The 27,365-nt window shown below is 41.6% G+C and overlaps 1 protein-coding gene and 1 long non-coding RNA gene across 4 annotated transcripts; one reads left to right on the top strand and one right to left on the bottom strand.

The window, feature by feature from the left end:
• LOC111972067 (zinc finger and SCAN domain-containing protein 21-like) lies at nucleotides 1-27,112 on the top strand. Of its 2 annotated transcripts, XM_023998909.3 has the most exons (5): nucleotides 1-257; nucleotides 3,005-3,099; nucleotides 3,532-3,666; nucleotides 4,734-4,896; nucleotides 25,332-27,112. In XM_023998909.3, exons 3-5 carry the CDS (start codon nucleotides 3,664-3,666, stop codon nucleotides 26,267-26,269), a joined length of 1,104 nt encoding a protein of 367 aa, XP_023854677.1. In that variant the 5' UTR covers nucleotides 1-257; nucleotides 3,005-3,099; nucleotides 3,532-3,663; the 3' UTR covers nucleotides 26,270-27,112. The 2 variants fall into 2 exon arrangements, with proteins under 2 accessions (XP_023854677.1, XP_023854675.1); XM_023998907.2 differs by lacking the exons at nucleotides 3,005-3,099; nucleotides 3,532-3,666; nucleotides 4,734-4,896.
• On the bottom strand, nucleotides 8,057-15,748 carry LOC111972068 (uncharacterized). Of its 2 annotated transcripts, XR_002878363.2 has the most exons (4): nucleotides 12,723-15,748; nucleotides 12,165-12,312; nucleotides 10,099-10,300; nucleotides 8,057-8,764 (listed from the first exon to the last, which is right to left on the bottom strand). It is a non-coding gene; the product is annotated as an uncharacterized lncRNA (long non-coding RNA). The 2 variants fall into 2 exon arrangements; XR_002878361.2 differs by having other exon boundaries at nucleotides 8,057-10,300.
• Nucleotides 27,113-27,365: the final 253 nt, after the last annotated feature.

The raw sequence follows: 27,365 nt of genomic DNA, 5'->3' as shown, positions 1-27,365 counted from the left end.
TTTCATGCCGTGCCACGTGATGAAAACAACACCGCTTGCAATCTAGTGAATACTCCACTTGCATTATCTAACAATGTTTAAAATACAGTTGTTGAGGGTTTTTCTCAACGAGAGATTAACAGCTGCTGCCGATGAGATATTCGGGGTCGTTGAAAAAACGATAGCGGAGTATCAGGAGGAAGTTGTCCGTCTACAGAGGCTGCTCGACATTGTTCTTCAACCTGAGCCTGATATAACGTTAAAGCTACACAGAGCAGGTTTGTTAGCTACTCAATACGTCTTTCTAATTAAGGGGCGCAATAGCGACATATATATGGAGGTAAATCATTGACATAATGATTTGAGTGTGTAGAATAGTTTTATAGTTGTAAACACAATTTGAAAGTGTAACTGATGAGTTGTCAACATGAAATAATAATCTGTACAGTAGTTGTAAACACGTTCTCAAACGTGTAACTGATGAGTTGTGAACATGGGGGAAAACATGTGGTTGTAATGGCATTTGCAACCTATGATTCGCAAACGTGTAACTTAATATTTGCAAGCAATAATTGCATCTGTACACCTGCACATGTCAATTTCGCACGCTCAGAATTTTGGCAGGGAGAGACCTGTTTCTTCTAACCAATCAGATGAGGKTTTTGATAGACCAGCATACTCTACAMTGGTTGGTTGGTGACAGCTCACTCGGGCTGTGTTGTCTGGCGCAACCCCATGTCAATCACGACGTGCATTACTAGGTTACCACTGAGACTGCTTGCACAATGTCCACCAAAGAAGCCCAGCTGTTAGTTGTCATGGCCGGTAAGTTTAAATGTCTTTCTTTTATGGATAGGTAACAAGCTATTTTCTACTTTGTAATAGGTGTTTGAAAGCAATTGTCCAAGTCATTGTTGTTAAAGAGTTTAACTTTTACGTTGTAGTCTGACGCTAGCTTCCGAAAACAAACTATTTTTAAGCTTGATTCTGTATGGAGCCACAAAATCATTAGAAAATGAATCATTCACCTGCTAAAACCTAGCAACTGACATAAATCCCATGATTTATTGATCACCCAGTTAGATCTGGAGTTTTAGTAGAAGTCAAACTGAAGGTAGAAAATAATTTGTTAAATATGTAGGGATCGACATCGAGATCGATTGTTGTTACTCAATTAGCATAATGTGTCAACAACGTAGTTTTTAGCAAGGGAAAAAAAACGTTTGTACATATAACGTAAACTCACCCCATTCCGTACAAATGTGCGCAACCGCAACATTCAAACGAGGCTACAAAGAAAACTAATGGAACTGTAGCGACTGTGTTGACTTCAAAATCTGGGGTGTGAACCCGTTTTTATTCAAGCGTTGATCGACATGGTAATGGCTCTATAGTATTGGAGAAAAGTAGAAAAAACAGACCCTCCGTTACATCGTGACTTGTCATGTCGTAACGTACAGCACGCATAAAGCAACTATTTATGTCTTACAATCTCTCTCCACCAGGTGTAGCACTTCTCTCATCGTTTAAAAACAAGAAATGGACAGTGACGGGGTAAGGGGGGATACCKAGTCATTTTTTGCGTCATCATTGCATCCGATCATCATTCTCAAAGCCGCTGGTTACTTCTAAGATCACTTTAGCACCGCCCTAAAAACCGGATTCAAATTCAACACAAACCTTCAAATAGGTATGTAATGATACATTATATAAACTCTTTATAGTGTTTTATTTACATTTTAGAGGCGATAAGGTGATAAGTTGGACAGATCGAGTGAAAAAAAGCAATTTTCCCACACRACATCTCTCCTTCTCACTATCACGCATTAGTTCGGTTCCCCACCCGCCATTTTTAAAAAGACCCGACGGGGCTCATTGCCTTGAATCATGCAGAAACGAGCAGCGTGGCGGTCATGTAATTGATTCTGTTGGAAAGGGGAGAAATTGTGCTTTACACTGGTATTGACATTACAGTTGATCTGGAAGTATTACATTTTTGGGGCGCTAAAATAAGGTCAATTGTACGGACCAAGGCGATGTACAAAAGTGAGTGAGTTTACATTAAGCTTTCTGCCCATATAAGACACTTAAGTTCTTGAGGAACTGCAATTCCTAACTGCATTGTCCAATTTACAGTAGCTATTASAGCGAAAAAATGCCATGCTATTGTTTGAGGAGAGTGCAGAACAACAAAACACTTTTTTCACTGCAACAGGTTTGATACATTCACGTATGAAGATAAAATATTTACTTACATTCTGAAATCTTGCTCTGATTTGTCATCCTAAGGGTCCCAGAGATAACATGTAGTGTCGTTTTGTTAGATAAAATCCTTTATCATATCCTAAAACGGACCATATAGTATGCACAATCTAAATTGTATTTCCACTTGTTCAACTTGCAAAGAAAGAAATCTGTGAAAATCAAACGCTAAACGTTGTTTCAACCAGTCAAGTTACATTTGTGTTTATTCCTCAGACACTCGAAAAAGTAACCAGCCTTTGCTAGATCAGTCTGCATTCAGTCAATCCACTGGGAAACCAATTTTAGCTAGGAAGGCATCATGGCCATATGGCATCATTGCGTGCCGATGACACGGGCTGTGTTCCCTTGATTGACTGTATTACATTTACATTTCACATTTAAGTCATTTAGCAGACGCTCTTATCCAGAGCGACTTACAAATTGGAAAGTTCATACATATTCATCCTGGTCCCCCCGTGGGGAATGAACCCACAACCCTGGCGTTGCAAGCGCCATGCTCTACCAACTGAGCCACACGGGGGTATCTTTGTCAAATGACCACCTATCATTTTGAAACCAAGCTAGCTAGATAGCCAATGCGCTGTGCTTTACGAGAGTATGCGTAACCTAGCGCGCCAGGAGGCTAGTTCTGTTTGGACATTTATGCGTAACCCGCTTCGACATATTCTTGCATATCTGTGAGTTATGAATGCGAAGTGTTTTGCAAATGTTGAACTTACAATATGGCTACTAATACTGAAAAAGCTAAATGAAAGTCCAGGTATACAGATTTTGGACGATATTCTAGCAGAAATCTACCGGGAAAGTGTCATAGACAACAGCTAAAGGAGAGGACGCTAACATTACCGTAAACTGGTAAGTGAAATACGAGTCTTTATATTTATATTGTAAATCCGAAAGCCACAACATGTCAAAGTCAACATACAATACACATTTGGGCTCCCGACTGGCACAGTGGTCTAACACACTGCAGTACCTGGTTCGAATCCAGGCTGCGTCATATCCGGCCGTGATTGGGAGTCCCATAGGGCGGCGCACAATTGGCCCAGCGTCGCCCGGGGTAGGCGTTATTGTAAATAAGAATTTGTCCTGACTTGCCTAGTTAAATAAAGGTTAATTWAAAAAWATATAAAAATAATTGGTTCACACACTTCACAACAGTGTTCCCCACTCTATATAATATATGTTTATAGATGTGTTGTTGTTTATTTGATGTATTGCTGAAATAAAGGTTAAATAAAATAAGTAATAAGTTCTAACAGATAATTCTTTTTTTTTGTGGTAAAGACCGACTTCAAAGAGACCACAGTCAAGTCCTCCATCCCCCACTTAGTCTGATTGCTGCTCTCTCTGGCTCCACAACAAACCCCCGCCCGGCCATCTAGAGGTGTGAATACCCAGCCAGCCTACAAGTGGAGGATGGTAAGTGCTTTACAGCAGAAAAGACTTGGGACTTGGGACCAGCAGCACAATCTTGTGTAGAGGGTGTTCTAAATTCTGTAACTGTAAATAGTGTGTACTATTTCAACATTTGTATTTTTTTTTCTTCATTTTGTGTCTTTTGTGTTGTGTTCACTTATGACTTTAGATCAGTGTTGGCTGCTAACTTGGCCCTTATCTTAAATATTTCACTTCTGTGTTTGGAGACATTGGATCAGCATTCTTGTCGCGTCTCCTGTTAGTACATTTTATGTAGGGAAGCTAATGATCCAAATGTATGACATTCCTGGGAGTGTGTAAACTTGTATTTTTTATTAGCATAGCGTTTTGTATGTTTTCTATAGTTATATTCTTGAAATAGTTATATTCTCGCTTTACCAATTCGGCCACTTGGGTACATTTGGGCAAATCGTGAAGGACACCTGGGTGACTTCATACTAAATGTCATGGGGCGGCAGGTAGCCTAGTGGTTAGACCGTTAGACGAATCCCCGAGCTGACAAGGTAAAAATCTGTCGTTCTGCCCCTGAACAAGGCAGTTAACCCACTGTTCCTAGGCCGTCATTGAAAATAAGAATTTGTTCTTAACTGACTTGCCTAGACTTCATTCTTGAAGTTATCAGTCTGAAACTTTGCACATACACTGTTGCCCTTTCGGGGGCACCATCTGAATTACACCCAGCTTCCTAGCTGAATGTGTGACCTTTCCCTTGCATTTCAAAGATGATGGTACAAAAAAAAAGAAATTCTTGGTATTTTCTTTTACCAGATCTAATGTGTTATATTCTCCTACATTCATTTAACATTTACACAACTTCAAAGTGTTACCTTTCAGATGGTATCAAGAATATGCATATCCTTGCTTCAATGTCTGAGCTACAGGCAGTTAGATTTGGTTATGACATTTTTGGTGAAAAATTTGAAAAAAGGGTCTGATCCTTAAGATGTTGCATTGACAATGGCTGCACTCTGTAAATCTTTAGCTACTGCCCTTTGATTAATGTAAAACTGTTTCTAAATAATTTACAAAGGTCTGTCCCCACTCTCCAGGCTGCAATCCACTCCCAGTTAGACTGGGTCTGTTCAGGCCCTGGGGGACGTGAAGGACACCCAGAACTCCTTGGAAAAAGCATCAACACCATTGATGACGTGAAATATGCTGGGATGCAACACGTTGGCTCAGCTGTGGAGAACCTGAAGAATATCTTCTCAGGTATGTTAAGCTTCACAATTACATGCCACTTGAATGGGAATTATTGTTGTTGGCTCGCATTGCATTTGATGTTACACTGTACAGTTACAATGTATTTGTATATATTCATATTTCTCATCCCTTCCTGTGTGGTGCCTGAGATGGTGGCAGACACTCGGTTAATGATAAAGCAAGCTGAACTGCTGGAGAACCACTACAGTCTGATGAACCTGGAGTGCTCATGGAATGATCTCATGTACGGCATGGGCAGCAAGAACACGCACATGAACCTCATTCGAAAATATACTGAAGAAAAATAGAAACGCAACATGCAACAATTTTAAAGATTTTACTGAGTTTACTGAGTCATATGAGGAAATCAGTCAATTGAAAGATATTCATTAGTCCCTAACCTATGGGATTTCACATGACTGGGAATACAGCTATGCATCTTTTGGTCACAGATACCTTTAAAAAAAGGTAGGGGCATGGATCAGAAAACCAGTCAGTATCTGGTGTGACCACAAATTGCCTCATGCAGCGCAGCACATCTCCTTTGCATATAGTTGATCAGGCTGATTGTGGCCTGTGGAATGTTGTCCCACTCCTCTTCAATGGCTGTGCGAAGTTGATGGATATTGGCAGGAACTGGAACGCGCTGTTGTACACGTAGATCCAGAGCATCCTAAACATGCTCCATGTGTGACATGTCTGGTGAGTATGCAGGCCATGGAAGAAATGGGACATTTTCAGCTTACAGGAATGATGTATAGTCCTTGCGACATGGGGCCGTGCATTATCATGCTGAAACGTGAGGTGATGAAGGCAGATGAATGGCACAACAATGGGTCTCAGGATCTCATCACGGTATCTCTGTGCATTCAAATTGCCATCAATAAAATATAATTGAATTCGTTGTCTGTAGGTTATGCCTGCCCGTATCATAACCCCATTGCCACCATGGGGCACTCTGTTCACAACGTTGCCATCAGCAAACCGCTCGCCCACAAAACGCCATAACCGTGGTCCGCGGTTGTGAGGCCGGTTGAACGTACTGACAAAACAATGTTGGAGGAAGCTTAGGGTAAAGAAATTAACATTAAATTCTCTGGCAACAGCTCTAGTGGACATTCCTGCAGTCAGCATGCCAATTGCACGCTCCCTCAACTTGAGACATCTGTGATATTGTTTTGTGTGACRTAACTGTACATTTTTGTGGCCTTATATTGTCCCCAGCACAAGGTGCACCTGTGTAATGATTATGCTGGTTAATCAGTTTATTGATATGCCACACCTGTCAGGTGGATGGATTATCTTGGCAAAGGAGAAATGCTCACTAACAGGGATGTAAACAAATTTGTGCTCAAAATTTGAGAGAAATTTGAGAGAAATAAGCTTTCTGTGCGTATGGAACATTTCTGGGGTCTTTTATTTCAGCTCATGAAACATGGGACCAAAATTTAACACAGCGGTTCTCAAACTAAGGGCCTGATATGAAAATGGTATCGTGGGAGAATTTCCAAAATCCTGGTAAAAAAACAACAACAACATAATAATATTGGCTTTGTCCCTCAAAACCATTGTCATGTGGTTAACCTTATTCTAAATGAAAATTATTCAAATCTAAAACTTACATTTCAACCAGAGAGCGCCCTTCGATCGTGGTGAAAGGCCGCTCTTCCGCTATGCTATGAAACCACTCACAATTGCAGAGACTTTGATATTACTGGCCGCAATTGATATGGTGAAAACAATGTGGGGAGAGGCAGAGGCACAGAAACTCACATCAATACCATTGTCAGATAACACTGTGAAACTAAGAATTGATGCTATAGCTAGCAATCAAGAGGAAACTGGCTGAACGACTCAACTCCCCACCTTATGCTCTCCAAATGGACGTTAGCTGTGAGGGCCTAGATGCCCATGCATTGACTTTTGTTCGCTACATGTCGGGTGATGCTATTCCCAAGCATGAAATAGCACAGGGGATGTTCAGTGTGCTGCGTGGCTATATTGATGAAAAATCGATTGAATGGTGGGCTTTTGCAGAGATGATGCTCCCTCTATCACGGGACGGTGAGCAGGCCTCTGCACTCAGAGGAAATGCAAAACAATTCTACAGATGAGTAACCGAATCATCAAAATTCGTTTAACTGTGATCCTGGCTCGGTTGACATGCCGGTTAGTGAAATTGAACAGCTGATCGAGCTGTGATGTGACCGACTGCTGCAGACAACTTATTCACGTGTCACCATGGAGGAGTTTTGGTTCCTGACTCAAAATACTGTGCCGTCTCCCTCCGAGCATTAAAACTCATGGTACGCTGATTCAGTACTCTTGTCTGCATTAAAAACAAATATCAATCCAGGTTGGATGTGACAGGAGAGATAAGGTGCAGACTGTCAACCACGCCCCCTGACTTTGAGAAGCTCCGATGCGACATGCTTCAAGCACATCCATCTCATTGGTGGTGGTGAGATGTCAGACTAATTTGCCATTGGCTGTCAAAGCCTCACATTAAAAATATATGATGGTGAGTTGAGAATACAATCAGAAATACTGTTTGACTGTTTTTCAATTGACTGCCATAGCTCCAATAAAAAAAGTTATCATTAGCTGTTAAATATATATATWTTTTTTTCTCACATGGTTGGGGTCGTGTGAATTTTCAGATATCAAAATGGAGTTGCGGGCCCAATTTTTTTGGGGAACCCCTGATTTAACAGCTCTGATCCCTTATTGACATCAATAAGGGATCAGAGCTTTCACCTGGTCAGTCTGTCATGGAAAGAGCAGGTGTTCTTAATGTTTTGTATTTGATTCTGTTATGTAGAATACTAATTAATCATGTGATCGTCCTAGACATTGATTCAGCTTTTATCGACATTTACTAAACGGGCACCATTGTGAGAAGTGGCGGAGCACCACTCAGGTGTCCTCTGGCCTCACTACACCCCTGGCGTCCCCTGCACCCAACGAGCAATTGAGGCGTAGCCAACTCTTGCCTTGCGCAAAATTTGGTGATGCAGAAACGAGAGACCATGTGTAGCTGTTTTATGAAAATCTGGGAATATTTTGGCCAGGGAAACATTTCTGATTGGTCTCAGGGAATGTAAAACAAGATGACACACTTTAAAAATGGGATTTAGTGAAGTAGCAGCAAATATGTTGAATGAGCATCACAGSTTTTATTTCAACTTTATTTAACTAGGCAAGTCAGTTAAGAACAATTTTTGCTACTTTTGTAGCTCTTCATCAGAAGCATGCTTTTTGTAAGTAGTTAGGAGGCCTAACTGTCCTCTTAAGTTAGCAGAAATTTAGCCCGGAGGGAATTGAGAAATATTAGTTGATGATAGGCTTATGACATTGGCCTACGTATCATCTTGCACTGCGCAGAATATCAGATCTCAACGATTGGAGAAGTGTTTAACATCACCATTAAGCTTACGCTACCTCATCCTTAAGATATACACTACAAAGGGTTTTTCTTTATTTTTACTATTTTCTACATTGCAGAATAATAGTGAAGACATCAAAACAAAGAAATAACACATATGGAAACATGCAGTAACCAAAAAAGTGTTAAACAAATCAAAATATATTTTATATTCTTCAAAGTAGCCACCATTTGCCTTGACAGCTTTGCACCCACTTGGCATTCTCTCAACCAGCTTCACCTGGAATGCTTTTCCAACAGTCTTGAAGAAGTTCCCACATATGCTGAGCACTTGTCTGCTTTTCCTTCACTCTGCGGTCCAACTCATCCCAAACCATCTCAATTGGGTTTAGGTCAGGTGATCGTGGAGGCCAGGTCATCTGATGCAGCACTCCATCACTCTCGTTTGTCAAATAGCCTTTACACAGCCTGGATCTGTGTTGGGTCATTGTCCTGTTGAAAAACAAATCATAGTCTCACTAAGCGCAAACCAGATGGGATGGCGTATCGCTGTAGAAGGCTGTGGTAGCCATGCTGGTTAAGTGTGCCTTGAATTCTAAATAAATCACAGAAAGTGTCACCAGAAAAGCACCATCACACCCCCTCCATGTTTCATGGTGGGAACCAGACATGCAGAGATCATCCGTTCACCTACTCTACATCTCACAAATACACTGCGGTTAGAACCAAAAATCTCAAATTTGGACTCATCAGACCAAAGGACAGATTTCCAGTGGTCTAATGTCCATTGCTCGTGTTTCTTGGCCCAAGCAAGTCTCTTGTTATTGGTGTCATTTAGTAGTCGTTTCTTTGCAGCAATTCGACCATGAAGGCCTGATTCACGCAGCATTTATTTGGGATGCAATTTCTGAGGCTGGTAACTGTAATGAACTTATCCTCTGCAGCAGAGTTAACTCTGGGTCTTCCTTTCCTGTGGCGGTCCTCATGAGAGCCAGTTTCGTCATAGCGCTTGATGGTTTTTGCGACTGCACTTGAAGAAACTTTAAAAATTCTTGAAATTTTCCGGATTCAATAACCTTCATGTAATGATGGACTGTCATTTCTCTTTGCTTATTTGAATTGTCCTTGCCATAATATGGACATGCTCTTTTACCAAATAGGGCTATCTTCTCTATACCACCCCTAACTTGTCACAACACAACTGATTGGCTCAAACGCATTAAGAAGGAAGTCCACAAATGAACTTTTACCAAGGCACACCTGTTAATTGAAATGCGTTCCAGGTGACTACCTCATGAAGCTGGTTGAGAGAATGCCAAGTGTGTAAAGCTGTCATCAAAGCAAAGGGTGGCTACTTTGAGTAATCTCAAATATAAAATATATTTTGATTTCTTTAACCCTTTTTTGGTTACTACATGATTCCATGTGTTATTTCATCGTTTTGATGTCTTCACTATTTTTGTACAATTTAGAAAATAGTAAAAAATAAAGAAACCCTTGAATGAGTAGGTGTGTCCAAACTTTTGACTGGTACTGTATATGTTTTCATCAGTGCAACGTGCATGCAAGAGACCGGTTGGAATGTCTGACTGAAATACAGGACTAATCAACAACAACAAAAAGTGAAATTGGTGGTGTTTGAATTTGTTGATAAAATGCGGGACATGATTGTTTAGTTGCAGGACAAAGGACCAAAATGTGGGACTGTCCGCACAATCAGGGACTTGTGGTCACCCTAACTCCAGATAGATGGCATAGTAGCCCACACATGAATAGTAATGTTAATTCTAATTGTATGGTCACAGTCTTGAAGTCTCATTACTTACAGGGCTGTGAAAACAATTAACACAATACTGGGATGCAAACCAGGTGCATGTTGGATCTTCTGGACCTTCAATTCTGTGTCAGGCTCTCCAAATTGCTTTATTTGATCGACTTTCACAGAAGCCTCCGGGGTTTGTATCTTCCTGCCCGCCCGCCCGTCTTGTCCATCTGCAGAGCCTTGTGCAGCAATTCTCTGATGTTGGACTGTGGAAGAGTGGGAGAGTGTAAGCTTGTCTTTCTGCACAACTAAACCTTTTAATAACTATTATTATAATAATTGCTCTGCTCTGGGTGAACCATCTCCACACTGGAACACAATCAGATATATAAATGAGAGAACCATGTATGTGCTGTAATGTACTGTGGACATTTAGACAAACAGCAATGCCTGAATATACAGGGTGCAGGCACATGCATTCAATCAGTGACTTTACTCGCTCTGAAACCTAGAAGTAGTAGTTTCCCTAGCTTTAAAAGGGCCTCAGCTTTGTGGAGCGATAGGTAACAATGCTTTGTGGGTGACAGTTGTCAATGTGTTCAGAGGGTCCCTGGTTCGTGCTCAGGTTGGGGCAAGGAGAGGGACGGAAGCAACACTGTTACAGTACATACAGAAACAAACACCCATTCACAGAAAATCTGAGAGAATATCTCTAATTTATTGGTGGTTCCCATGTAATGCAGGCTGGCTAAACAAACATACTTTTGCATTCGGAAAGTATTCAGACCCCTTGACTTTCCACATTATTACCTTACAACCTTATTCTAAAAATGGATTAAACCTGGAACCATCCCTACGGTGAAGCATGGTGGTGGCAGCATCATGCTGTGGGGATGTTTTTCTGCGGCAGGGACTGGGAGACTAGTCAGGATTGAGGGAAAGATGAATGGAGCAGGAGCAAAGTACAGAGATCCTTGATGAAACCTGCTCCAGAGCGCTCAGGACTTCAGACTGGGGCGAAGGTTCACCTTCCAACAGGAAAACGACCCTAAGCACACACCCAAGACAACGCAAGAGTGGCTTCGGGACAAGTCTCTGAATGTCCTTGAGTGGCCCAGCCAGAGCCCGGACTTGAACCTGATCGAACATCTCTGGAGAGACCTGAAAATAGCTGTGCAGCAACGCTCCCCATCCAACCTGACAGAGCTTGAGAGGATCTGCAGAGAAGAATGGGAGAAACTCCCCAAAAACAGGTGTCATACTCAAGAAGACTCAAGGCTGTAATTGCTGTCAAAGGTGCTTCAACAAAGTACTGAGTCAAGGGTCTGAATAATTATGTAAATGTGATATTTTTGTTTTTAATTTTGAATAAATTTGCAAAAAAAATCGAAAAACCTGTTTTTGGTCTGCCATTATGGGCTATTGTGTGTAGATTGAGGGGGGACATTATTATTATTTATTTTTTTTAGAATAAAGCTATAACATAACAAGATGTGGAAAAAGTCAAGGGGTCTGCATACTTTCCGAATGCACTGTATGATTGGACTGGTGCCCAGATATCACTGATGCTACATTAGCCACACAGAGGGCAGTACAGACTTAGTTTTGTAGGTATTAATTGAGGACCCAGGTGAGGGACACAATCTTGTTGGCTGTCAGATCCTCTGYACCCTCATGGACACAGTTTTATGGTAGAGCTTGAAGAACCTGTCAAGGTGTTGTAATGTTTTGGGAAGCACTGCAGCAGAGGCATTGCTCACTTTGGCCTCCAGCCTTGCACATGGCGCGCTGCAGCGCTATCCAGAGGTGCTTGGCCTGGTTGTCCGACAGGCCCTACACCTTGCCAAAGTAGTTTCAAACTAGGTTAATGTTGTGCGGGTTCTTGCTGCCCATGCGGTAGTGATCGTACATGAGGTCATTCCATGAGCACTCCAGGTTCACCAGCTTGTGCTGAACCTCCAGCAGTTCATCATACTTTGTCATTAATGGAGTGTTTGCCACCATCTCAGGCACTGCACTAGAAGGGAGGAGAAATATATATACACAGAAATACATTGTGCCACATCAAATGCAATGCAAGCCAACAATAATTCCCAATCAAGTGGCATGCAACGGTGCAGCTGAACATACGTGAGAAGATATTCTTCAGGTTCTCCGCTGAGGCTTGCTGACTGGGTTTTCAATGGTGTTGATGCTTTTGCCAGAGTGTTCTGGATGTCCTTCGCATCCCCCGGGGCATTGTGGAGCTGACGGGGTCCTTTCGGGAGTGGATTTCAGCCTGGAGATAGACAATTTGTAAACGGTTTAGATAGCTTTGACATTGGCTGACAATGTCAAACCCTAAATAAATTATTTTCTACCTTCAGTTGTGCTTCTACTAAAACACCAGATCTAACTGAGTGATCAATAAATCATGGGATTTATGTCAGTTGCTAGGTCTTAGCAGGTGAATAATATTTTTTTAATATAATGATGCTAGCCAGCTAGCTATGGCTCCATAGAGAATCAAGCTAGCTAGCTTAAAAATGTTTGCAAAATAACTTTGACACTAGCTATCGAAATTGATTAGGTAGACTACAACACCAGTTACAAACTCTTAATAACAATGGCTTATAGCTTCCAAAAACATATTACAAAGAAGAAAAAAAGCTTGCTACCTAGCCATAAAAGAAAGACATTTAAACTTACCTGCCATGACAGCTAACAGTTGGGTTTCTTTGGTGGACTTTGTGCAAGCAGTCTCAGTGGTAACCTAGTAATACACGTCGTGATTGACATGGGGTTGCGTCAGACGATCACAGTCCATGTGAGCTGTCACCAACCAACCAGCGTAGAGTATGCTGGTCTATAAAAACCTCATCTGATTGGTTAGAAGAAACAGGTCCCTCCAAGAACTCCTGCTCTCTCTCTCCTTAGTAATTGTTGTTTGCACATCTACAAATATTTTTGTCACGGTAGGGCGCTAAAGCACTGCCAAAAGTCTGAGCACACAAAATTGACATGCGCAGGTGTACAGAATAAATAATACATTTGCGAATGCGATCACAACTACAGATTATTATTTCATGTTCACAACTGATCAGTTACACACTTGCAAATTKTGTTTACAACTACAAATCTATTCTACACACTCAAATCATTATGTCAATGATTTACCTCCATACAGAGATCTTTATATAATGAGGAGATGCTCATGTCTTCGACCTAACAAAGGTAGGAAGGCAGGCGACAAGTTTAGGTCCATTGTAAACCCATAGAAACGCATTGGGATTATTTTGGACAGATCTGGATTGCATCCGGTTTACACATGCTCGCTAGCAGTCAGTGTGTACAGGGAGAAGCATGAGCAGTGATGATGTTATCACGTCATCCAAAAACATGCCAGACATTGGATGAATATAAAATGTTAATATCTTCGTCGGCTGTGAGTGTTGATTTTTTTWAAATGTCCCGTTATCACAACTGTTACACCGAGAAGATTGAATTACTGCTATTTCCGGCAGCTATGTTCAATCATCTCGCTGTAACAGTTGGGATAATGGAACAATTCCGAGTACAACGCAATTTCTCATCCCTGGATTGAGGAATGTTTTCTGAGCCATATCTCTCGCCAGCTCCGCTGTGTCTTAATTTAAGCTAACGGCCTGTCAAACCCTGTAGTGCAGCTGTAATCAAGTGTAAGGTGTCGGATCTGCTGGGTTTTGGATAAACAGAAAATAAGGTCTGTGGTAAACACAGGTTTAGGAGATCTTTAACCTCAGACCTTATTTTTGCCGTTTATCCTAAAAACCCATTCACCCATGAATTTCCCCTATAGGAGTGGCCAGGGGAGTACGAGTGACTCTGACATTAGGGGTAAGGAGGGTTGCAAAGGGTCAGAAACTTTCCATTAAATTTACGGTACATTTCTTCCGGAAATTTTCCATGGGAAATTAAGCCTGGAAATGTTGCTTAAATTCATAAAAAAGGTTAGCTTATAACAGTGAACCTTTTTTTGTGGGATACACATAAGGCAATTCTAGGTCTTGTGGCATATTTTGGTTAAACTATCATCAATTCAATGGAATTGCAACCCTCTGCATGCACAGTGCATTCTTCCATCACATTTGCAGTGCATTCTTCCATCACAGCTGATTCTCAAGATCTTGCACACTAATGAGATGCTATAGAGCCCACACTACTACACTGTCTAAGCCAAGGACTACATGCTTTCTGGTAAGTTTTGATTACAATACTGGGTGGAGTGAATATATTTTATATGACATACATGATTTTTTGTTAACTAGTAAATAGTAGCCTACAGCAAAGTGTTTTAAATCATTTTTAACTTGTTAACAAGTTAGATAATTTTTGCTACCATGTGGGTTTTAGCTTGCTTGAGCCTGCTAACTGAGGAGTGTTAATTCACCTGTTTCCATACTAGAGGTTGACCGATTATAATTTTTCAACGCCGATACCGATTTATTGTAGGACCATAAAAGGCCGATACCGATTAATCGGACGATTTTTATATATATATATATTTGTAATAATGACAATTACAACAATAGTGAATGAACAATGAACACTTTTATTTGAACTTAATATAATACATTAAAAAAATGAAACATGTTCAATTTGGTTTAAACAATGCAAAAACACAGAGTTGGAGAAGAAAGTAAAAGTGCAATATGTGCCATGTAAAAAAGTTAACGTTTAAATTCCTTGCTCAGAACATGAGAACATATGAAAGCTGGTGGTTCCTTTTAACATGAGTCTTCAATATTCCCAGTTAAGACGTTTTAGGTTGTAGTTATTATAGGAAATATGACGCATCGACTATTTCTCTATACCATTTGTATTTCATATACCTTTGACTATTGGATGTTCTTATAGGGATATTAGCTGATGTACGAAGGGCTATATAAAATAAACTTGATTATAGGCACTTTAGTATTGCCAGCCTAATCTCGGGAGTTGATAGGCTTGTAGTCATAAAAAGCGCTGTGTTAGTTAATATTGCCTGCTAACTTGAACTAAATGCAGGTTTAAAAAAAAATATACTTCTGTGTACTGATTTTAAGAAAGGCATTGATGTTTATGGTTAGGTACATTTGTGCAACGATTGTGCTTTTTTTGCGAATGCGCTTTTGTTAAATCATCACCCGTTTGGCGAAGTTGAAGTAGGCTTTGATTCGATGATAAATTAACAGGCACCACATTGATTATATGCAACGCAGGACAAGCTAGTTAACCTAGTAATATCATCAGCCATGTGTAGTTAACTAGTGATTTGTAACGACGTGCGCTGAGAGTCGGGAAGCAAGTTCAGGGAGTGAGTGTTTTAATAACTAAACACAACATAATACAAAAATAAGAAACACAAACATCACACAGAACTGACACAGGAACAGAAACAATAACGCCTGGGGAAGGAACCAAAGGAAGTGACATACAGTGGGGAGAACAAGTATTTCATACACTGACAATTTTGCAGGTTTTCCTACTTACAAAGCATGTAGAGGTCTGTAATTTTTATCATAGGTACACTTCAACTGTGAGAGACGGAATCTAAAACAAAAATCCAGAAAATCACATTGTATGATTTTTAATTAATTAATTTGCATTTTATTGCATGACATAAGTATTTGATACATCAGAAAAGCAGAACTGAATATTTGGTACAGAAACCTTAGTTTGCAATTACAGAGATCATACGTTTCCTGTAGTTCTTGACCAGGTTTGGCACACACTGCAGCAGGATTTTGGCCCACTCCTCCATACAGACCTTCTCCAGGATCCTTCAGGTTTCGGGGCTGTCGCTGGGCAATACGGACTTTCGGCTCCCTCCAAAGATTTTCTATTTGGGTTCAGGTCTGGAGCTGGCTAGGCCACTCCAGGACCTTGAGATGCCTTCTTACGAGCCACTCCTTAGTTGCCCTGGCTGGTGTTGTTCGGGTCGTTTGTCATGCTGGAAGACCCAGCCACGACCCATCTTCAATGCTCTTACTGAGGGAAGGAGGTTGTTGGTCAAGATCTCGCGATACATGGCCCCATCCATCCTCCCTTCAATACGGTGCAGTCGTCCTGTCCCTTTGCAGAAAAGCATCCCCAAAGAATGATGTTTCCACCTCCATGCTTCACGGTTGGGATGGTGTTCTTGGGGTTGTACTCATCCTTCTATTCCTCCAAACACGGCGAGTGGAGTTTAGAGCAAAAAGCTCTATTTTTTGTCTCATCAGACCACATGACCTTCTCCCATTCCTCCTCTGGATCATCCAGATGGTCATTGGCAAACTTCAGACGGGCCTGGACATGCGCTGGCTTGAACAGGGGACCTTGGCGTGCGCTGCAGGATTTTAATCCATGACGGCGTAGTGTGTTACTAATGGTTTTCTTTGAGGACTGGTGGTCCCAGCTCTCTTCAGGTCATTGACCAGGTCCTGCCGTGTAGTTCTGGGCTGATCCCTCACATTCCTCATGATCATTGATGCCCCACGAGGTGAGATCTTGCATGGAGCCCCAGACCGAGGGTGATTGACCGTCATCTTGAACTTCTTCCATTTTCTAATAATTGTGCCAACAGTTTGTTGCCTTCTCACCAAGCTGCTTGGCTATTGTCCTGTAGCCCATCCCAGCCTTGTACAGGTCTACAATTTATCCCTGATGTCCTTACACAGCTCTCTGTCTTGGCCATTGTGGAGAGGTTGGAGTCTGTTTGATTGAGTGTGTGACAGGTGTCTTTTATACAGGTAACGAGTTCAAACAGGTGCAGTTAATACAGGTAATGAGTGGAGAACAGGAGGGCTTCTTAAAGAAAAACTAACAGGTCTGTGAGAGCCGGAATTCTTACTGGTTGGTAGGTGATCAAATACTTATGTCATGCAATAAAATGCAAATTAATTACTTAAAAATCATACAATGTGATTTTCTGGATTTTTGTTTTAGATTCCGTCTCTCACAGTTGAAGTGTACCTATGATAAAATGACAGACCTCTACATGCTTTGTAAGTAGGAAAACCTGCAAAAACGGCAGTGTATAAATACTTGTTCTCCCCACTGTATATAGGGAAGGTAATCAGGAGGTGATGGAGTCCGATGACGCGCCAGGTGCGCGTAACGGTAGTGACAGGTGTGCACCATAATGAGCAGCCTGGGGACCTAGAGGCCGGAGAGGGAGCACGTGTGACATGTTATGTGAAGATTGATTGATTGTTTTTTATAATATAAGTTTAATGCTAGCTAGCAACTTACCTTGGCTCCTTGCAGCCACAAGGTCCTTTTGATGCTGCACTTGAGTAACAGGTGGTCAGCGCCACGCCGTCTCCTCGTGGATTGCAATGTAATCGGCCATAATCGGGTCCTAAAAGGCAGATTTACCGATTTGTTATGAAAACTTGAAATCGTCCCTGGCCATGGAGATTAATCGGTCGACCTCTATTCCATACATGTTTCATTTTAAAACATTTATCTTACCTGCTTAACTATTTATCTGTACATGGAATTGTATATATTTTTTTAAATATATAATTTCCCCGTAATCTTTACAGGAAAATGCCGCGGCGCTATCTGATGTGTGGAGACATTTCACTGCAGCTAATGTAGAACGAAAAGCTGTGTACATTTACAAATATTGTGTCAAATCATATGTGAAGAATGCAACAAAGATGCAGAATCATCTGGCCAAGTGCATAAAGTTCCCTCAGCGTTCACAACAAGCAACCTCTGACAAAAGTCCCTCTACTTCTATTCGAGGTGAAAATGATGAATCAGACACCTTATTGATAGCAACAGCTCGCGGTCCTCCTGGAATCAGAAGTGTTTTTGACTCAGTGGATGAACGTAGTCAGAGAAATGCTGATGAATGTCTTGCTCGAGCTGAGTATGCAACTGGTTCACCTCTGATGCTCACAGGCAATGTGTATTGGAAGAGATTTCTGAATGTTCTTCACCCAGCATACACCCCTCCAACCAGACATGCTTTATCTACTCATTTGCTGGATACAGAGTTCAAGTGAAGGTCAAGCAAATCATAGAGAGAGCAGACTGTATTGCAATCATCTCTGATGGGTGGTCGAATGGTCGTTGGCAAGGAATAATTAACTATATCATCTCCACCCCTCAACCAGTATTCTACAAGAGCACAGACACAAGGGACAACATACCAGTCTCTACATTGCAGATGAGCTGAAGGCAGTCATCAATGACCTTGGACCACAGAAGGTATTTGCACTGGTGACAGACAATGCTGTGAACATGAAGGCTGCTTGGTCTAAAGTGGAGGAGTCCTACCCTTACATCACACCCATTGGCTGTGCTGCTCATGCATTGAATCTGCTCCTCAAGGACATCATGGCACTGAAAACAATGAATACACTCTACAAGAGAGCCAAGGAAATGGTTAGGAATGTGAAGGGTCATCAAGTTATAGCAGCAATCTACCTCCAAGCAGAGGAAACTGCAGTTCTGAAATACATCAAAAAGCGTGAAGACTTCTGCCTGAAGTCCATACAGGCTGCAGTATACATGTTGGACCCAAGTATGCTGGCAAGAGCATCCTGTCTGGTGCAGAGATCAACAAGGCCTATGGTGTCATCACTACCGTGTCTTGCCGCCTGGATGAGGGCAAGGTTCTTGGCAGTCTGGCAAAGTACACTTCCAAGCAAGGGCTTTGGGGTGGAGATGCAATATGGCAGTCGTGCCAACATATCTCATCAGCCACCTGGTGGAAGGGACTTTGTGGATCTGAGGCCGTTTCCCCTGTTGCCTCCATCATCCTCCAAATCCCAACATCAGCCACCTCAGAGCGCAACTGGTCCTTGTTTGAGAACACACACACCAAAGCACGCAACAGACTGACCAATACAAGGGTTGAAAAATTGGTGGCCATCYGGGCAAATTTGAGGCTTTTTGAGCCTGACAACGAGCCATCCTCAACAAGGTTGGAAAGTGACAGTGAAGATGAGGCCTCAGTCTGATGGTCAAGAGGTGGACATTGAGGTCCAGGGAGAAGACATGTGAAGCCTGAGAGGAAGACAACCAAAGCTTTAGTTTCTGGACTATCATTTTACAGATGTATGTTAAAAACGTTTTGGGAGATGCGATGGATCATTGGGGATCATTCAATATTCCCTTTTGTTGTTCAGTGAAATCATCCCATGTGAAGAGTCATATAATTTTATTAAAGTTCAATTTCGTAACAAATATATATATATTCTTTTCTATTGGAAGGATTTAATCATTTGCAAATTTGTCTATAAGGTAAAATGTTTATGTTTCTGTCTCCATATGAGATGGTAAATATATCCAATGTAAAAAGCATTTAAATGGTGTTAATATTAATTTGCATATATTTCCGTTATTTCCCATATATTCCTGTTAATATTCCCCAAAATGTGAAATCCTAGGGGTGAGACACACTTTGCTACGGGGTTCTGGGGGCAAGCCCCCAGACTTTTTTGGTTTGTTGAAAAACAGATTTTAAATGCTAATTTCTAGTGACTTTTGAGAAAAGTATACAGGCAACAGAGAGAATGTTCTTTTTTGTTGTTAATTTCCTGCAATTCTACTCATCTTGCCATAGGGCGTAGAGAACAATTCGCAGTTTTACAGCTAAATTCTACACATTTTGCCATAGGGTGGTGAGAAATGTGTGCAATGTTTTTGGTTATGATATTGAGTGACAGTGAATAACAAAATCAATGGGGGCTCCCCAGTCGGTAATTCAATAAWGAGTACTACAAGTTTAGATTGGTAAATTAGTCAAGCCAGCTAAAACATGGGCTAATTGAGTGACTGTCAGTGACTGACATAACAAGATTTATTTTATTTTTTAATTACACCTTATATATCTATTCTACTTTTCTAATTTTCAACGGTAAATTTAGACCCTGACTTTTAAACTGCGCACCGTAATCCAATGTTATTTAACGCTTTTACTACCTACTTGTGCTTGTCCTGATTGTTATAGAGTTGGATTTGGAATCAATAGTTTTTTAGATTTAATATTTTTTTGTGTCCCTTGCAAAAAAGAACGCATCGTGCAGCTCTTTCTCCGTTAACAAACAAAGCCTCCCTCGGCAGAGGTTGGGTTAAACGCTACTAAAAATAAACATACCGATTTCAGGACCCAAAGAAAAGCTTGCAGCTATACGGCACAAACATAGGTACAAATAAATAATTAAAGAATGGACATTTTCAAGTATAGACCCTAAGCGACTCAATGTCATTGGTGGACACTCATCGCAACTCAGATTTCTGCCACTTAAAACGAATTTCTTGCATTTCAAAAAAAATTGACATGACCCATTGGCCTTCTAACCATTCATTTTTTTAAAGAATGGCACCATGTTCAAAAGTTGTGGCTAAATCACTGTTGGCTCAAGTTGAAGACCATAGTTTTATACCCTCAGCATATGATCAAATGATGTGCTCAAAACAGGAGTTGCGTAGGCCTTTATCTGAAGGAGGAGTTATTGGCTAAATCATGTGAAGTTTAGGCTGCATTTTGTGATGACATTGATCTATCAGGTTTGACAAGCACCTTTATTAGGGCTCTGATTGATAACAACCTTTTAGTGATGGTGAGAGTCAGAGGCAGATGTGGCAGACCTTTACAGTGCTGAAGTACAGTGCAATCCTCTGAATACTAAGCATTTTCTGTGTAACATTAATTCCCTATTAACTAGGGATGGGAATTTGAAATCATTTCACTATTTTAATAATATCATGTTTTTTTTTCTCGGCTGAGATGATGTTCGCCATCAGAACTGATTCTGTTTAAAAAAAACTTTCTGGTGAGTGTTTTTAATTGATCAGTGTTAAGTCTTGGACCCTCCGTTGGTGCACAGCTGTAGGCTAATCGCTATTTGAAGTTGGGAAAATAGCATACAATTGTCATGGCTGAATGGAGGGCTAAATGCGGTATGATAGTAAAATGTATTTTCATGTAAAACGCAACCCATATCCCATGAGACAGAAAAGGAGCTTGAAAAGAAGTAACTTTGTGCGTCCTTAGAACTGTAGGCTACATTTACAGTGCACAACTGTAAACAATGTACTGTCAAAGACACGTGACATCTGAAGCAACAGTAGCTCAATGCGCCTTATAAATAACACAAATATGCACTACACTATACACTACACCTGCCCGTCGAACATCTCAAATCCAAAACCCCTTTGCTGCTATAACAGCCTCCACTCTTCTGGGAAGGCTTTCCACTTTATGTTGGAAAATTGCTGCGGGGACTTGCTTCCATTCAGCCATGAGCATTAGTGAGGTCGGGTGATTAGGCCTGGCTTGCAGTCTGCATTCCAATTAATCCCAAAGGTGTTCGATGGGGTTGAGGTAAGAGCTCTGTGCAGGCCAGTCAAGTTCTTCCACACCAATCTCAGCAAACCATTTCTGAATTGACCCTGCTTTGTGCACAGGGCATTGTCATGTTGAAACAGGAAAGGGCCTTCCCCGAACTGTTGCCACAAAGTTGGAAGCACAGAATCATCTAGAATGTCATTGTATGCTGTACTGTTAAGATTTCCTTTCACTGGAACTAAGGACTCCTAGCCCAAACCATGAAAAACAGCCCCAGACCGTTAGTCCTCCACCAAACTTTACAGTTGGCACTATGCATTGGGGCAGGTAGCGTTCTCCTGGCATCTGCCAAACCCAGATTAGTCCGTCGGACTGCCAGATGGTGAAGCATGATTCATCACTCCAGAGAACGCGTTTCCACTGCTCCAGAGTCCAATGGCGGCGAGCTTTACACCACTCCGGCTGATGCTTGGCATTGCGCATCTTAGGCTTGTGTGCCGCTGCTCTGCCATGGAAACCCATTTCATGAAGCTCCCGACTGTAGTGAGTGTTACAACCGAGGACAGACGATTTTTACTCACTTCAGCACTTGGTGGTCCCATTCCGTGACCTTGTGTGGCCTACCATTTCGTGGCTGAGCCATTGTTGCTCCTAGACATTTCCACTTCACAATAACAGCACCTACAGTTGACCGGGGCAGCTCTAGCAGGGCAGACATTTGACGAACTGACTTGGCATCCTATGGTGGCATCCTAAGACGGTGCCACATTGAAAGTCACGGAGGTCTTCAGTAAGGCCATTCTACTGCCAATGTTTGTCTATGGAGATTGCTTTGGTGTGTGCTCGATTTTATACACCTGTTAGCAATGGTTGAGGCTGAAATAGCCGAATCCACTAATTTAGAGGGTGTCCACATACATTTGTATAAACTCAGCAAAAAAAATAACGTCCCTTTTTCAGGACCCTGTCTTTCAAAGATAAATCATAAAAATCCAAATAACATCACAGATCTTCATTGTAAAGGGTTTAAACACTGCTTCCCATGCTTGTTCAATGAACCATAAACAATTAATGAACATGCATCTGTGTAACGGTCGTTAAGACACTCACAGCTTACAGGCGGTAGGCAATTAAGGTCACAGTTTATGAAAACTTAGGACACTAAACAGGCCTTTCTACTGAAAAACACCAAAAGAAAGATGCCCAGGGTCCCTGCTCATCTGCGTGAACGTGCCTTAGGCATGCTGCAAGGAGGCATAAGGACTGCAGATGGGGCCAGGGCAATAAATTGCAATGTCTGTACTGTGAGATGCCTAAGACAGCGCTACAGGGAGACAGGACGGACAGCTGATCGTCCTCGCTGTGGCAGACCACGTGTAACAACACCTGCACAGGATCGGTACATCCGAACATCAGACCTGCGGGACAGGTAAAGGATGGCAACAACAACTGCCCGAGTTACACCAGGAACGCACAATCCCTCCATCAGTGCTCAGACTCTCCGCAATAGGCTGAGAGAGGCTAGACTGAGGGCTTGTAGGCCTGTTGTAAGGCAGGCATCACCGGCAACAACGTCGCCTGTGGGCACCAACCCACCGTCGCTGGACCAGACAGGACTGGCAAAAAGTGCTCTTCACTGACGAGTTAAGGTTTTGTCTCACCAGGGGTGATGGTCGGATTCACATTTATCGTCGAAGGAATGAGTGTTACACCGAGGCCTGCACTCCGGAGCGGGAACGATTTGGAGGTGGAGGGTCCTTCATGGTCTGGGCCATCATCGGACTGAGCTTGTTGTCATTGCAGACAATCTCAACGCTGTGCGTTACAGGGAAGACATCCTCCTCCCTCATGTGGTGCCCTTCCTGCAGGCTCATCCTGACATGACCCTCCAGCATGACAATGCCACCAGCCATACTGCTCGTTCTGTGCGTGATTTCCTGCAAGACAGGAATGTCAGTGTTCTGCCATGGCCAGCGAAGAGCCCGGATCTCAATCCCATTGAGCACGTCTGGGACCTGTTGGATCGGAGGGTGAGGGCTAGGGCCATTCCCCCCAGAAATGTCCGGGAACTTGCAGGTGCCTTGGTGGAAGAGTGGGGTAACATCTCACAGCAAGAACTGGCAAATCTGGTGCAGTCCACGAGGGGATGCACTGCAGTACTTAATGCAGCTGGTGGCCACACCAGATACTTACTGTTACTTTTGATTTTGACCCCCCCCCCCCCCTTTGTTCAGGGACACATTATTCAATTTCTGTTAGTCACATGTCTGTGGAACTTGTTCAGTTCATGTCTCAGTTGTTGAATCTTATGTTCATACAAATATTTACACATGTTAAGTTTGCTGAAAATAAACGCAGTTGACAGTGAGAGGACGTTTCTTTTTTTGCTGAGTTTATATAATGTATGTCAAACAGTGTTGGGAAAAAATTACCATGTAAACGTAAACGACTAAAACTAGATATAAAGTATGTATATTCTTAAATAAAATCACCAAAATAAAAACCAGTGAGTTAGAATCTAAAATTACAAAAATGGCATGGCATGGGGCCTCCATTGATTTTGTTATAATGTTTGAGTAACTCAGATAGCATAAGCCATGGCAAAATGTGTACAATTACAGGAAATATGCTTTAAAACTACACATTTTCTCTCAGCCCCATGGCAAAATGTGTCAAATTGCAGGAAATATGCTTTTAAAAGTGCAAATGTTCTCTTAGCCCCATTGCAAAATGTGTAGAATTGCAGAAAATTAGCTTCAAAACAGCAATTTAATGAAATATGCTTTAAAGTGATTTGAAATACATCAGACAAATATTTTAAAGTTTAGGAAAGCAGACAAAGGATCATCAGGCAATCATTGTGTATTTCACCTTTCTTACATGCTGACCAGACCGGACGCATCGTGTGCGCGAGTGTTGAAAAATAAATGTACACATACATGTTATTCAATCATTGCACCCACACTGCTCGCGCATGTCAGCGAGCAGTGTGGGTGTCCCTTCTAAGTCCTGTGTGACTTGTGAGTGTTGTAGAGGGAAACAGAAGACACATATACAGGTAACTGACAAAATAATGGAAACACATGAGTAAATGAGGGATACAAAGTTGCTTCCACACAGGTGTGGTTCCTGAGTTAATTAAGCAATTAACATCCCATCATGCATGAATAAAAATGCTGGGCAGGCCATTCTTTTGTCCCATTATTTTGACTACTATGGCTATGCCTGCATAGGATGACAATGCCCCCATCCACAGGGCATGAGTGGTCACTGAATGGTTTGATGAACATGAAAACTAAACAATATGCCATGTCCATCTCAGTCACCAGATCTCAACCCAATTGAACACTTATGGGAGATTCTGAAGTTGTGCCTGAGACTGCGTTTTCCACCACCACCAACAAAACACCAAATTATGGAATTTCTCATGGAAGAATGATGTCGCATCCCTCCAATAGAGTTCTAGACACTTGTAGAATCTATGCCAAGGTGCTTTGAAGCTGTTCTATTAAGACTCTTTATGTTGGTGTTTCCTTTATGTTGGCAGTTACCTGTATGTTCCTGAGTCTTAGCTTTCAGGGATGGGGTCATAATTGCCAATAGCCCAAACCGTTCAAACATTTCATAGGAAGATCACAATTGCATCCATTTCCCCCAGTCATTCTGTGCGGAGTCCTGTGCAATTTATGAGCATTGTAGAGGAAACCGAAGACTCATATGTTCCCGAGAATCTTCGCTTTCAGTGATACTCGTTAGTACCGTGGCAAGTACACAAAACACGAAGTGGATGTAACTTCTTTAAGAAAACAGTTGTAAACAAACATCATTATGTTGTAATCCAGAGTCACATTGATTTATTTCCCAATTCAAAGCACACTATTTTACATACAGCAGGTTTTTAAAGTACCAAACACTTTGGTAAGTGTAATATTAAAGTTAGCGGGTAGGCCTAAATGTAATAATGTCAGCATTAAGTTCTCTGTTTCATCCTTTCTCTTTTCCTCCAGACCTCCAACAGCATACTCTCTCTGTATCTGAAGAGGAGGTTCCCTCTGAGCAGCAGCAGTGTGAGCAGGAGTGGAGCCCCAGTCTGGGACCGGAGGACACAGAGCCCATACAGATTAAAGAGGAAGAGGAGGAACTCAGGACCACTCAGGAGGAAGAGCAGATTCATGGGTTTGAGACTGATACTAAAGACTCCATATTCACTGCTGGCTGGGTGAAAAGTGACTGTGATGAGGACCCAACTCATCCCTCACAAGCCCAAAAGGAAGGAAATGGCAAGAGAGACCCTACAACTGAACAGATCACAACACAACCTGATGGAGAGGACTGCATAGAATCAGAACCAACCAGTGTCTCCCAGCCCSTCTCTGCAGTAAATCCAGACTGTTTTGCAGCTCAGACTGAAAACATTGAAAGTGTAGGTGGTATGGAGACTGGAGGACCTCTGTCAGGTTTTAAGCCAGTCATATCAAAGAGATCAGAGATGGCAAAAGGACAAAAGTCCCGTATCAATACTAAGGGTAAGACATCGACACAATTCTCCCTCCTGAAATCACCCAGTCAAAGTCATGCTACTTCCTATTGTTGTTCCTGCCCTGTTTGTGGTACATGCTTCAACCAGAATGAAGATCTGAAAAGACACATGAGGAGCCACACAGGAGAGAATCCATATTATTGCCATGATTGTGGCAAAACATTTATTCGGAGTGGACATCTAAAAATACATATGCGGATTCACACAGGGGAGAAGCCTTTTAATTGTCGTCATTGTGGCCAAGGATTCAACCAGAACGGAAATCTAAAAAGACACATGAGGATTCACACAGGAGAGAAACCTTATCACTGTCATTTTTGTGGCAAAGGATTCTGCAACAGCAGTAATCTGAAAAAACACATACGGATTCACACAGGTGCAGGGTTTGGGTCAATTCCAATTTAGTTAGAAATTCCAATTCAATTCTTGAATTCACTCAAGCAGTGGAGAATTTACATTGAATTCAATTCCAATTTCAACAATCTTTAAGTTATGGAATTGGAATTAGACTGTTGAGTTGGAATTGTAAAAACATTTCATCTTTGGAATTTAATGAAAATGTATGGAATTTATGCACTTAGAATTTTTTTATTGCAGGATTTGTTTTAAATCATTTCAACTTGTATTTATATATTTACACTATAGCTGTCTGAACAGTGACATGATCAGCCAGAAAGAAGCCTGAATGAATTTAATTCGAATTTGTGGAATTGGGGATAATATTGAATTGGGAATTGAGTTCTTGGAATTTACCTAACATTGGAATTGGGAGGATGGTAATTACTGACCTGGAATTTGAATTTAATTAAATGAAATATACAGGGAGAGGGAATTGAATTAGAACTGAATTTGTGGAATTAACCCCAACCCTGTACGGGGGGAGAGAAGCCATTTCACTGCCCTGATTGTGGCAAAACACTAATGCTACAGCTCGATCAACAAATGAATTCACAGAGGAGAGATAAGATTGTTACTGCCCTAATTGTGGCTCAGGCTTCAATCCGATTGACCATCAAAAGTTACACGAGGACTCACACGGGAGAAATGATATCATTGCCGTGTTGATGACTGATGTTTCAGGAATTACATAAATCCAAAAAGTACTCACATGGGAGAGACAATTAAGATGCAATGATTGATATGCTTAAGTGGGCCCATTCATAAAAATGAATCTTGTGAAACATTAATTTTTTCTTCATCCAGGGATGGTGTGTTTTATTCACAACATAATAAATGTTGATAACCTTGTTCATTGAAGTGTTCTCTCTTTCTTGACAGTTTTCTAGTTTGTGACGTTAGAAAGCTTCTATGCAAAACGATCCTCTGAGGTAGATAAAAGTGCACTATTAAACATTTAAAATGTTGGACCATTGAACTGATCGGTGGGTTCAACATTTGATGTCATGACTACATTACTGTGATTATTTTCCCTCTGAGAATGAATAATAACCCAACCAGTGGTTGTGATGGATTCAACTCACTATTCACTGCCCTTGTCTCA

Source organism: Salvelinus sp. IW2-2015, linkage group LG13, assembly GCF_002910315.2.
Source record: "Salvelinus sp. IW2-2015 linkage group LG13, ASM291031v2, whole genome shotgun sequence".
Taxonomy (NCBI): domain Eukaryota; kingdom Metazoa; phylum Chordata; class Actinopteri; order Salmoniformes; family Salmonidae; genus Salvelinus; species Salvelinus sp. IW2-2015.
Note: the sequence above shows the minus strand (reverse complement) of the source record. Positions and strands in the feature narration are given on the sequence as shown.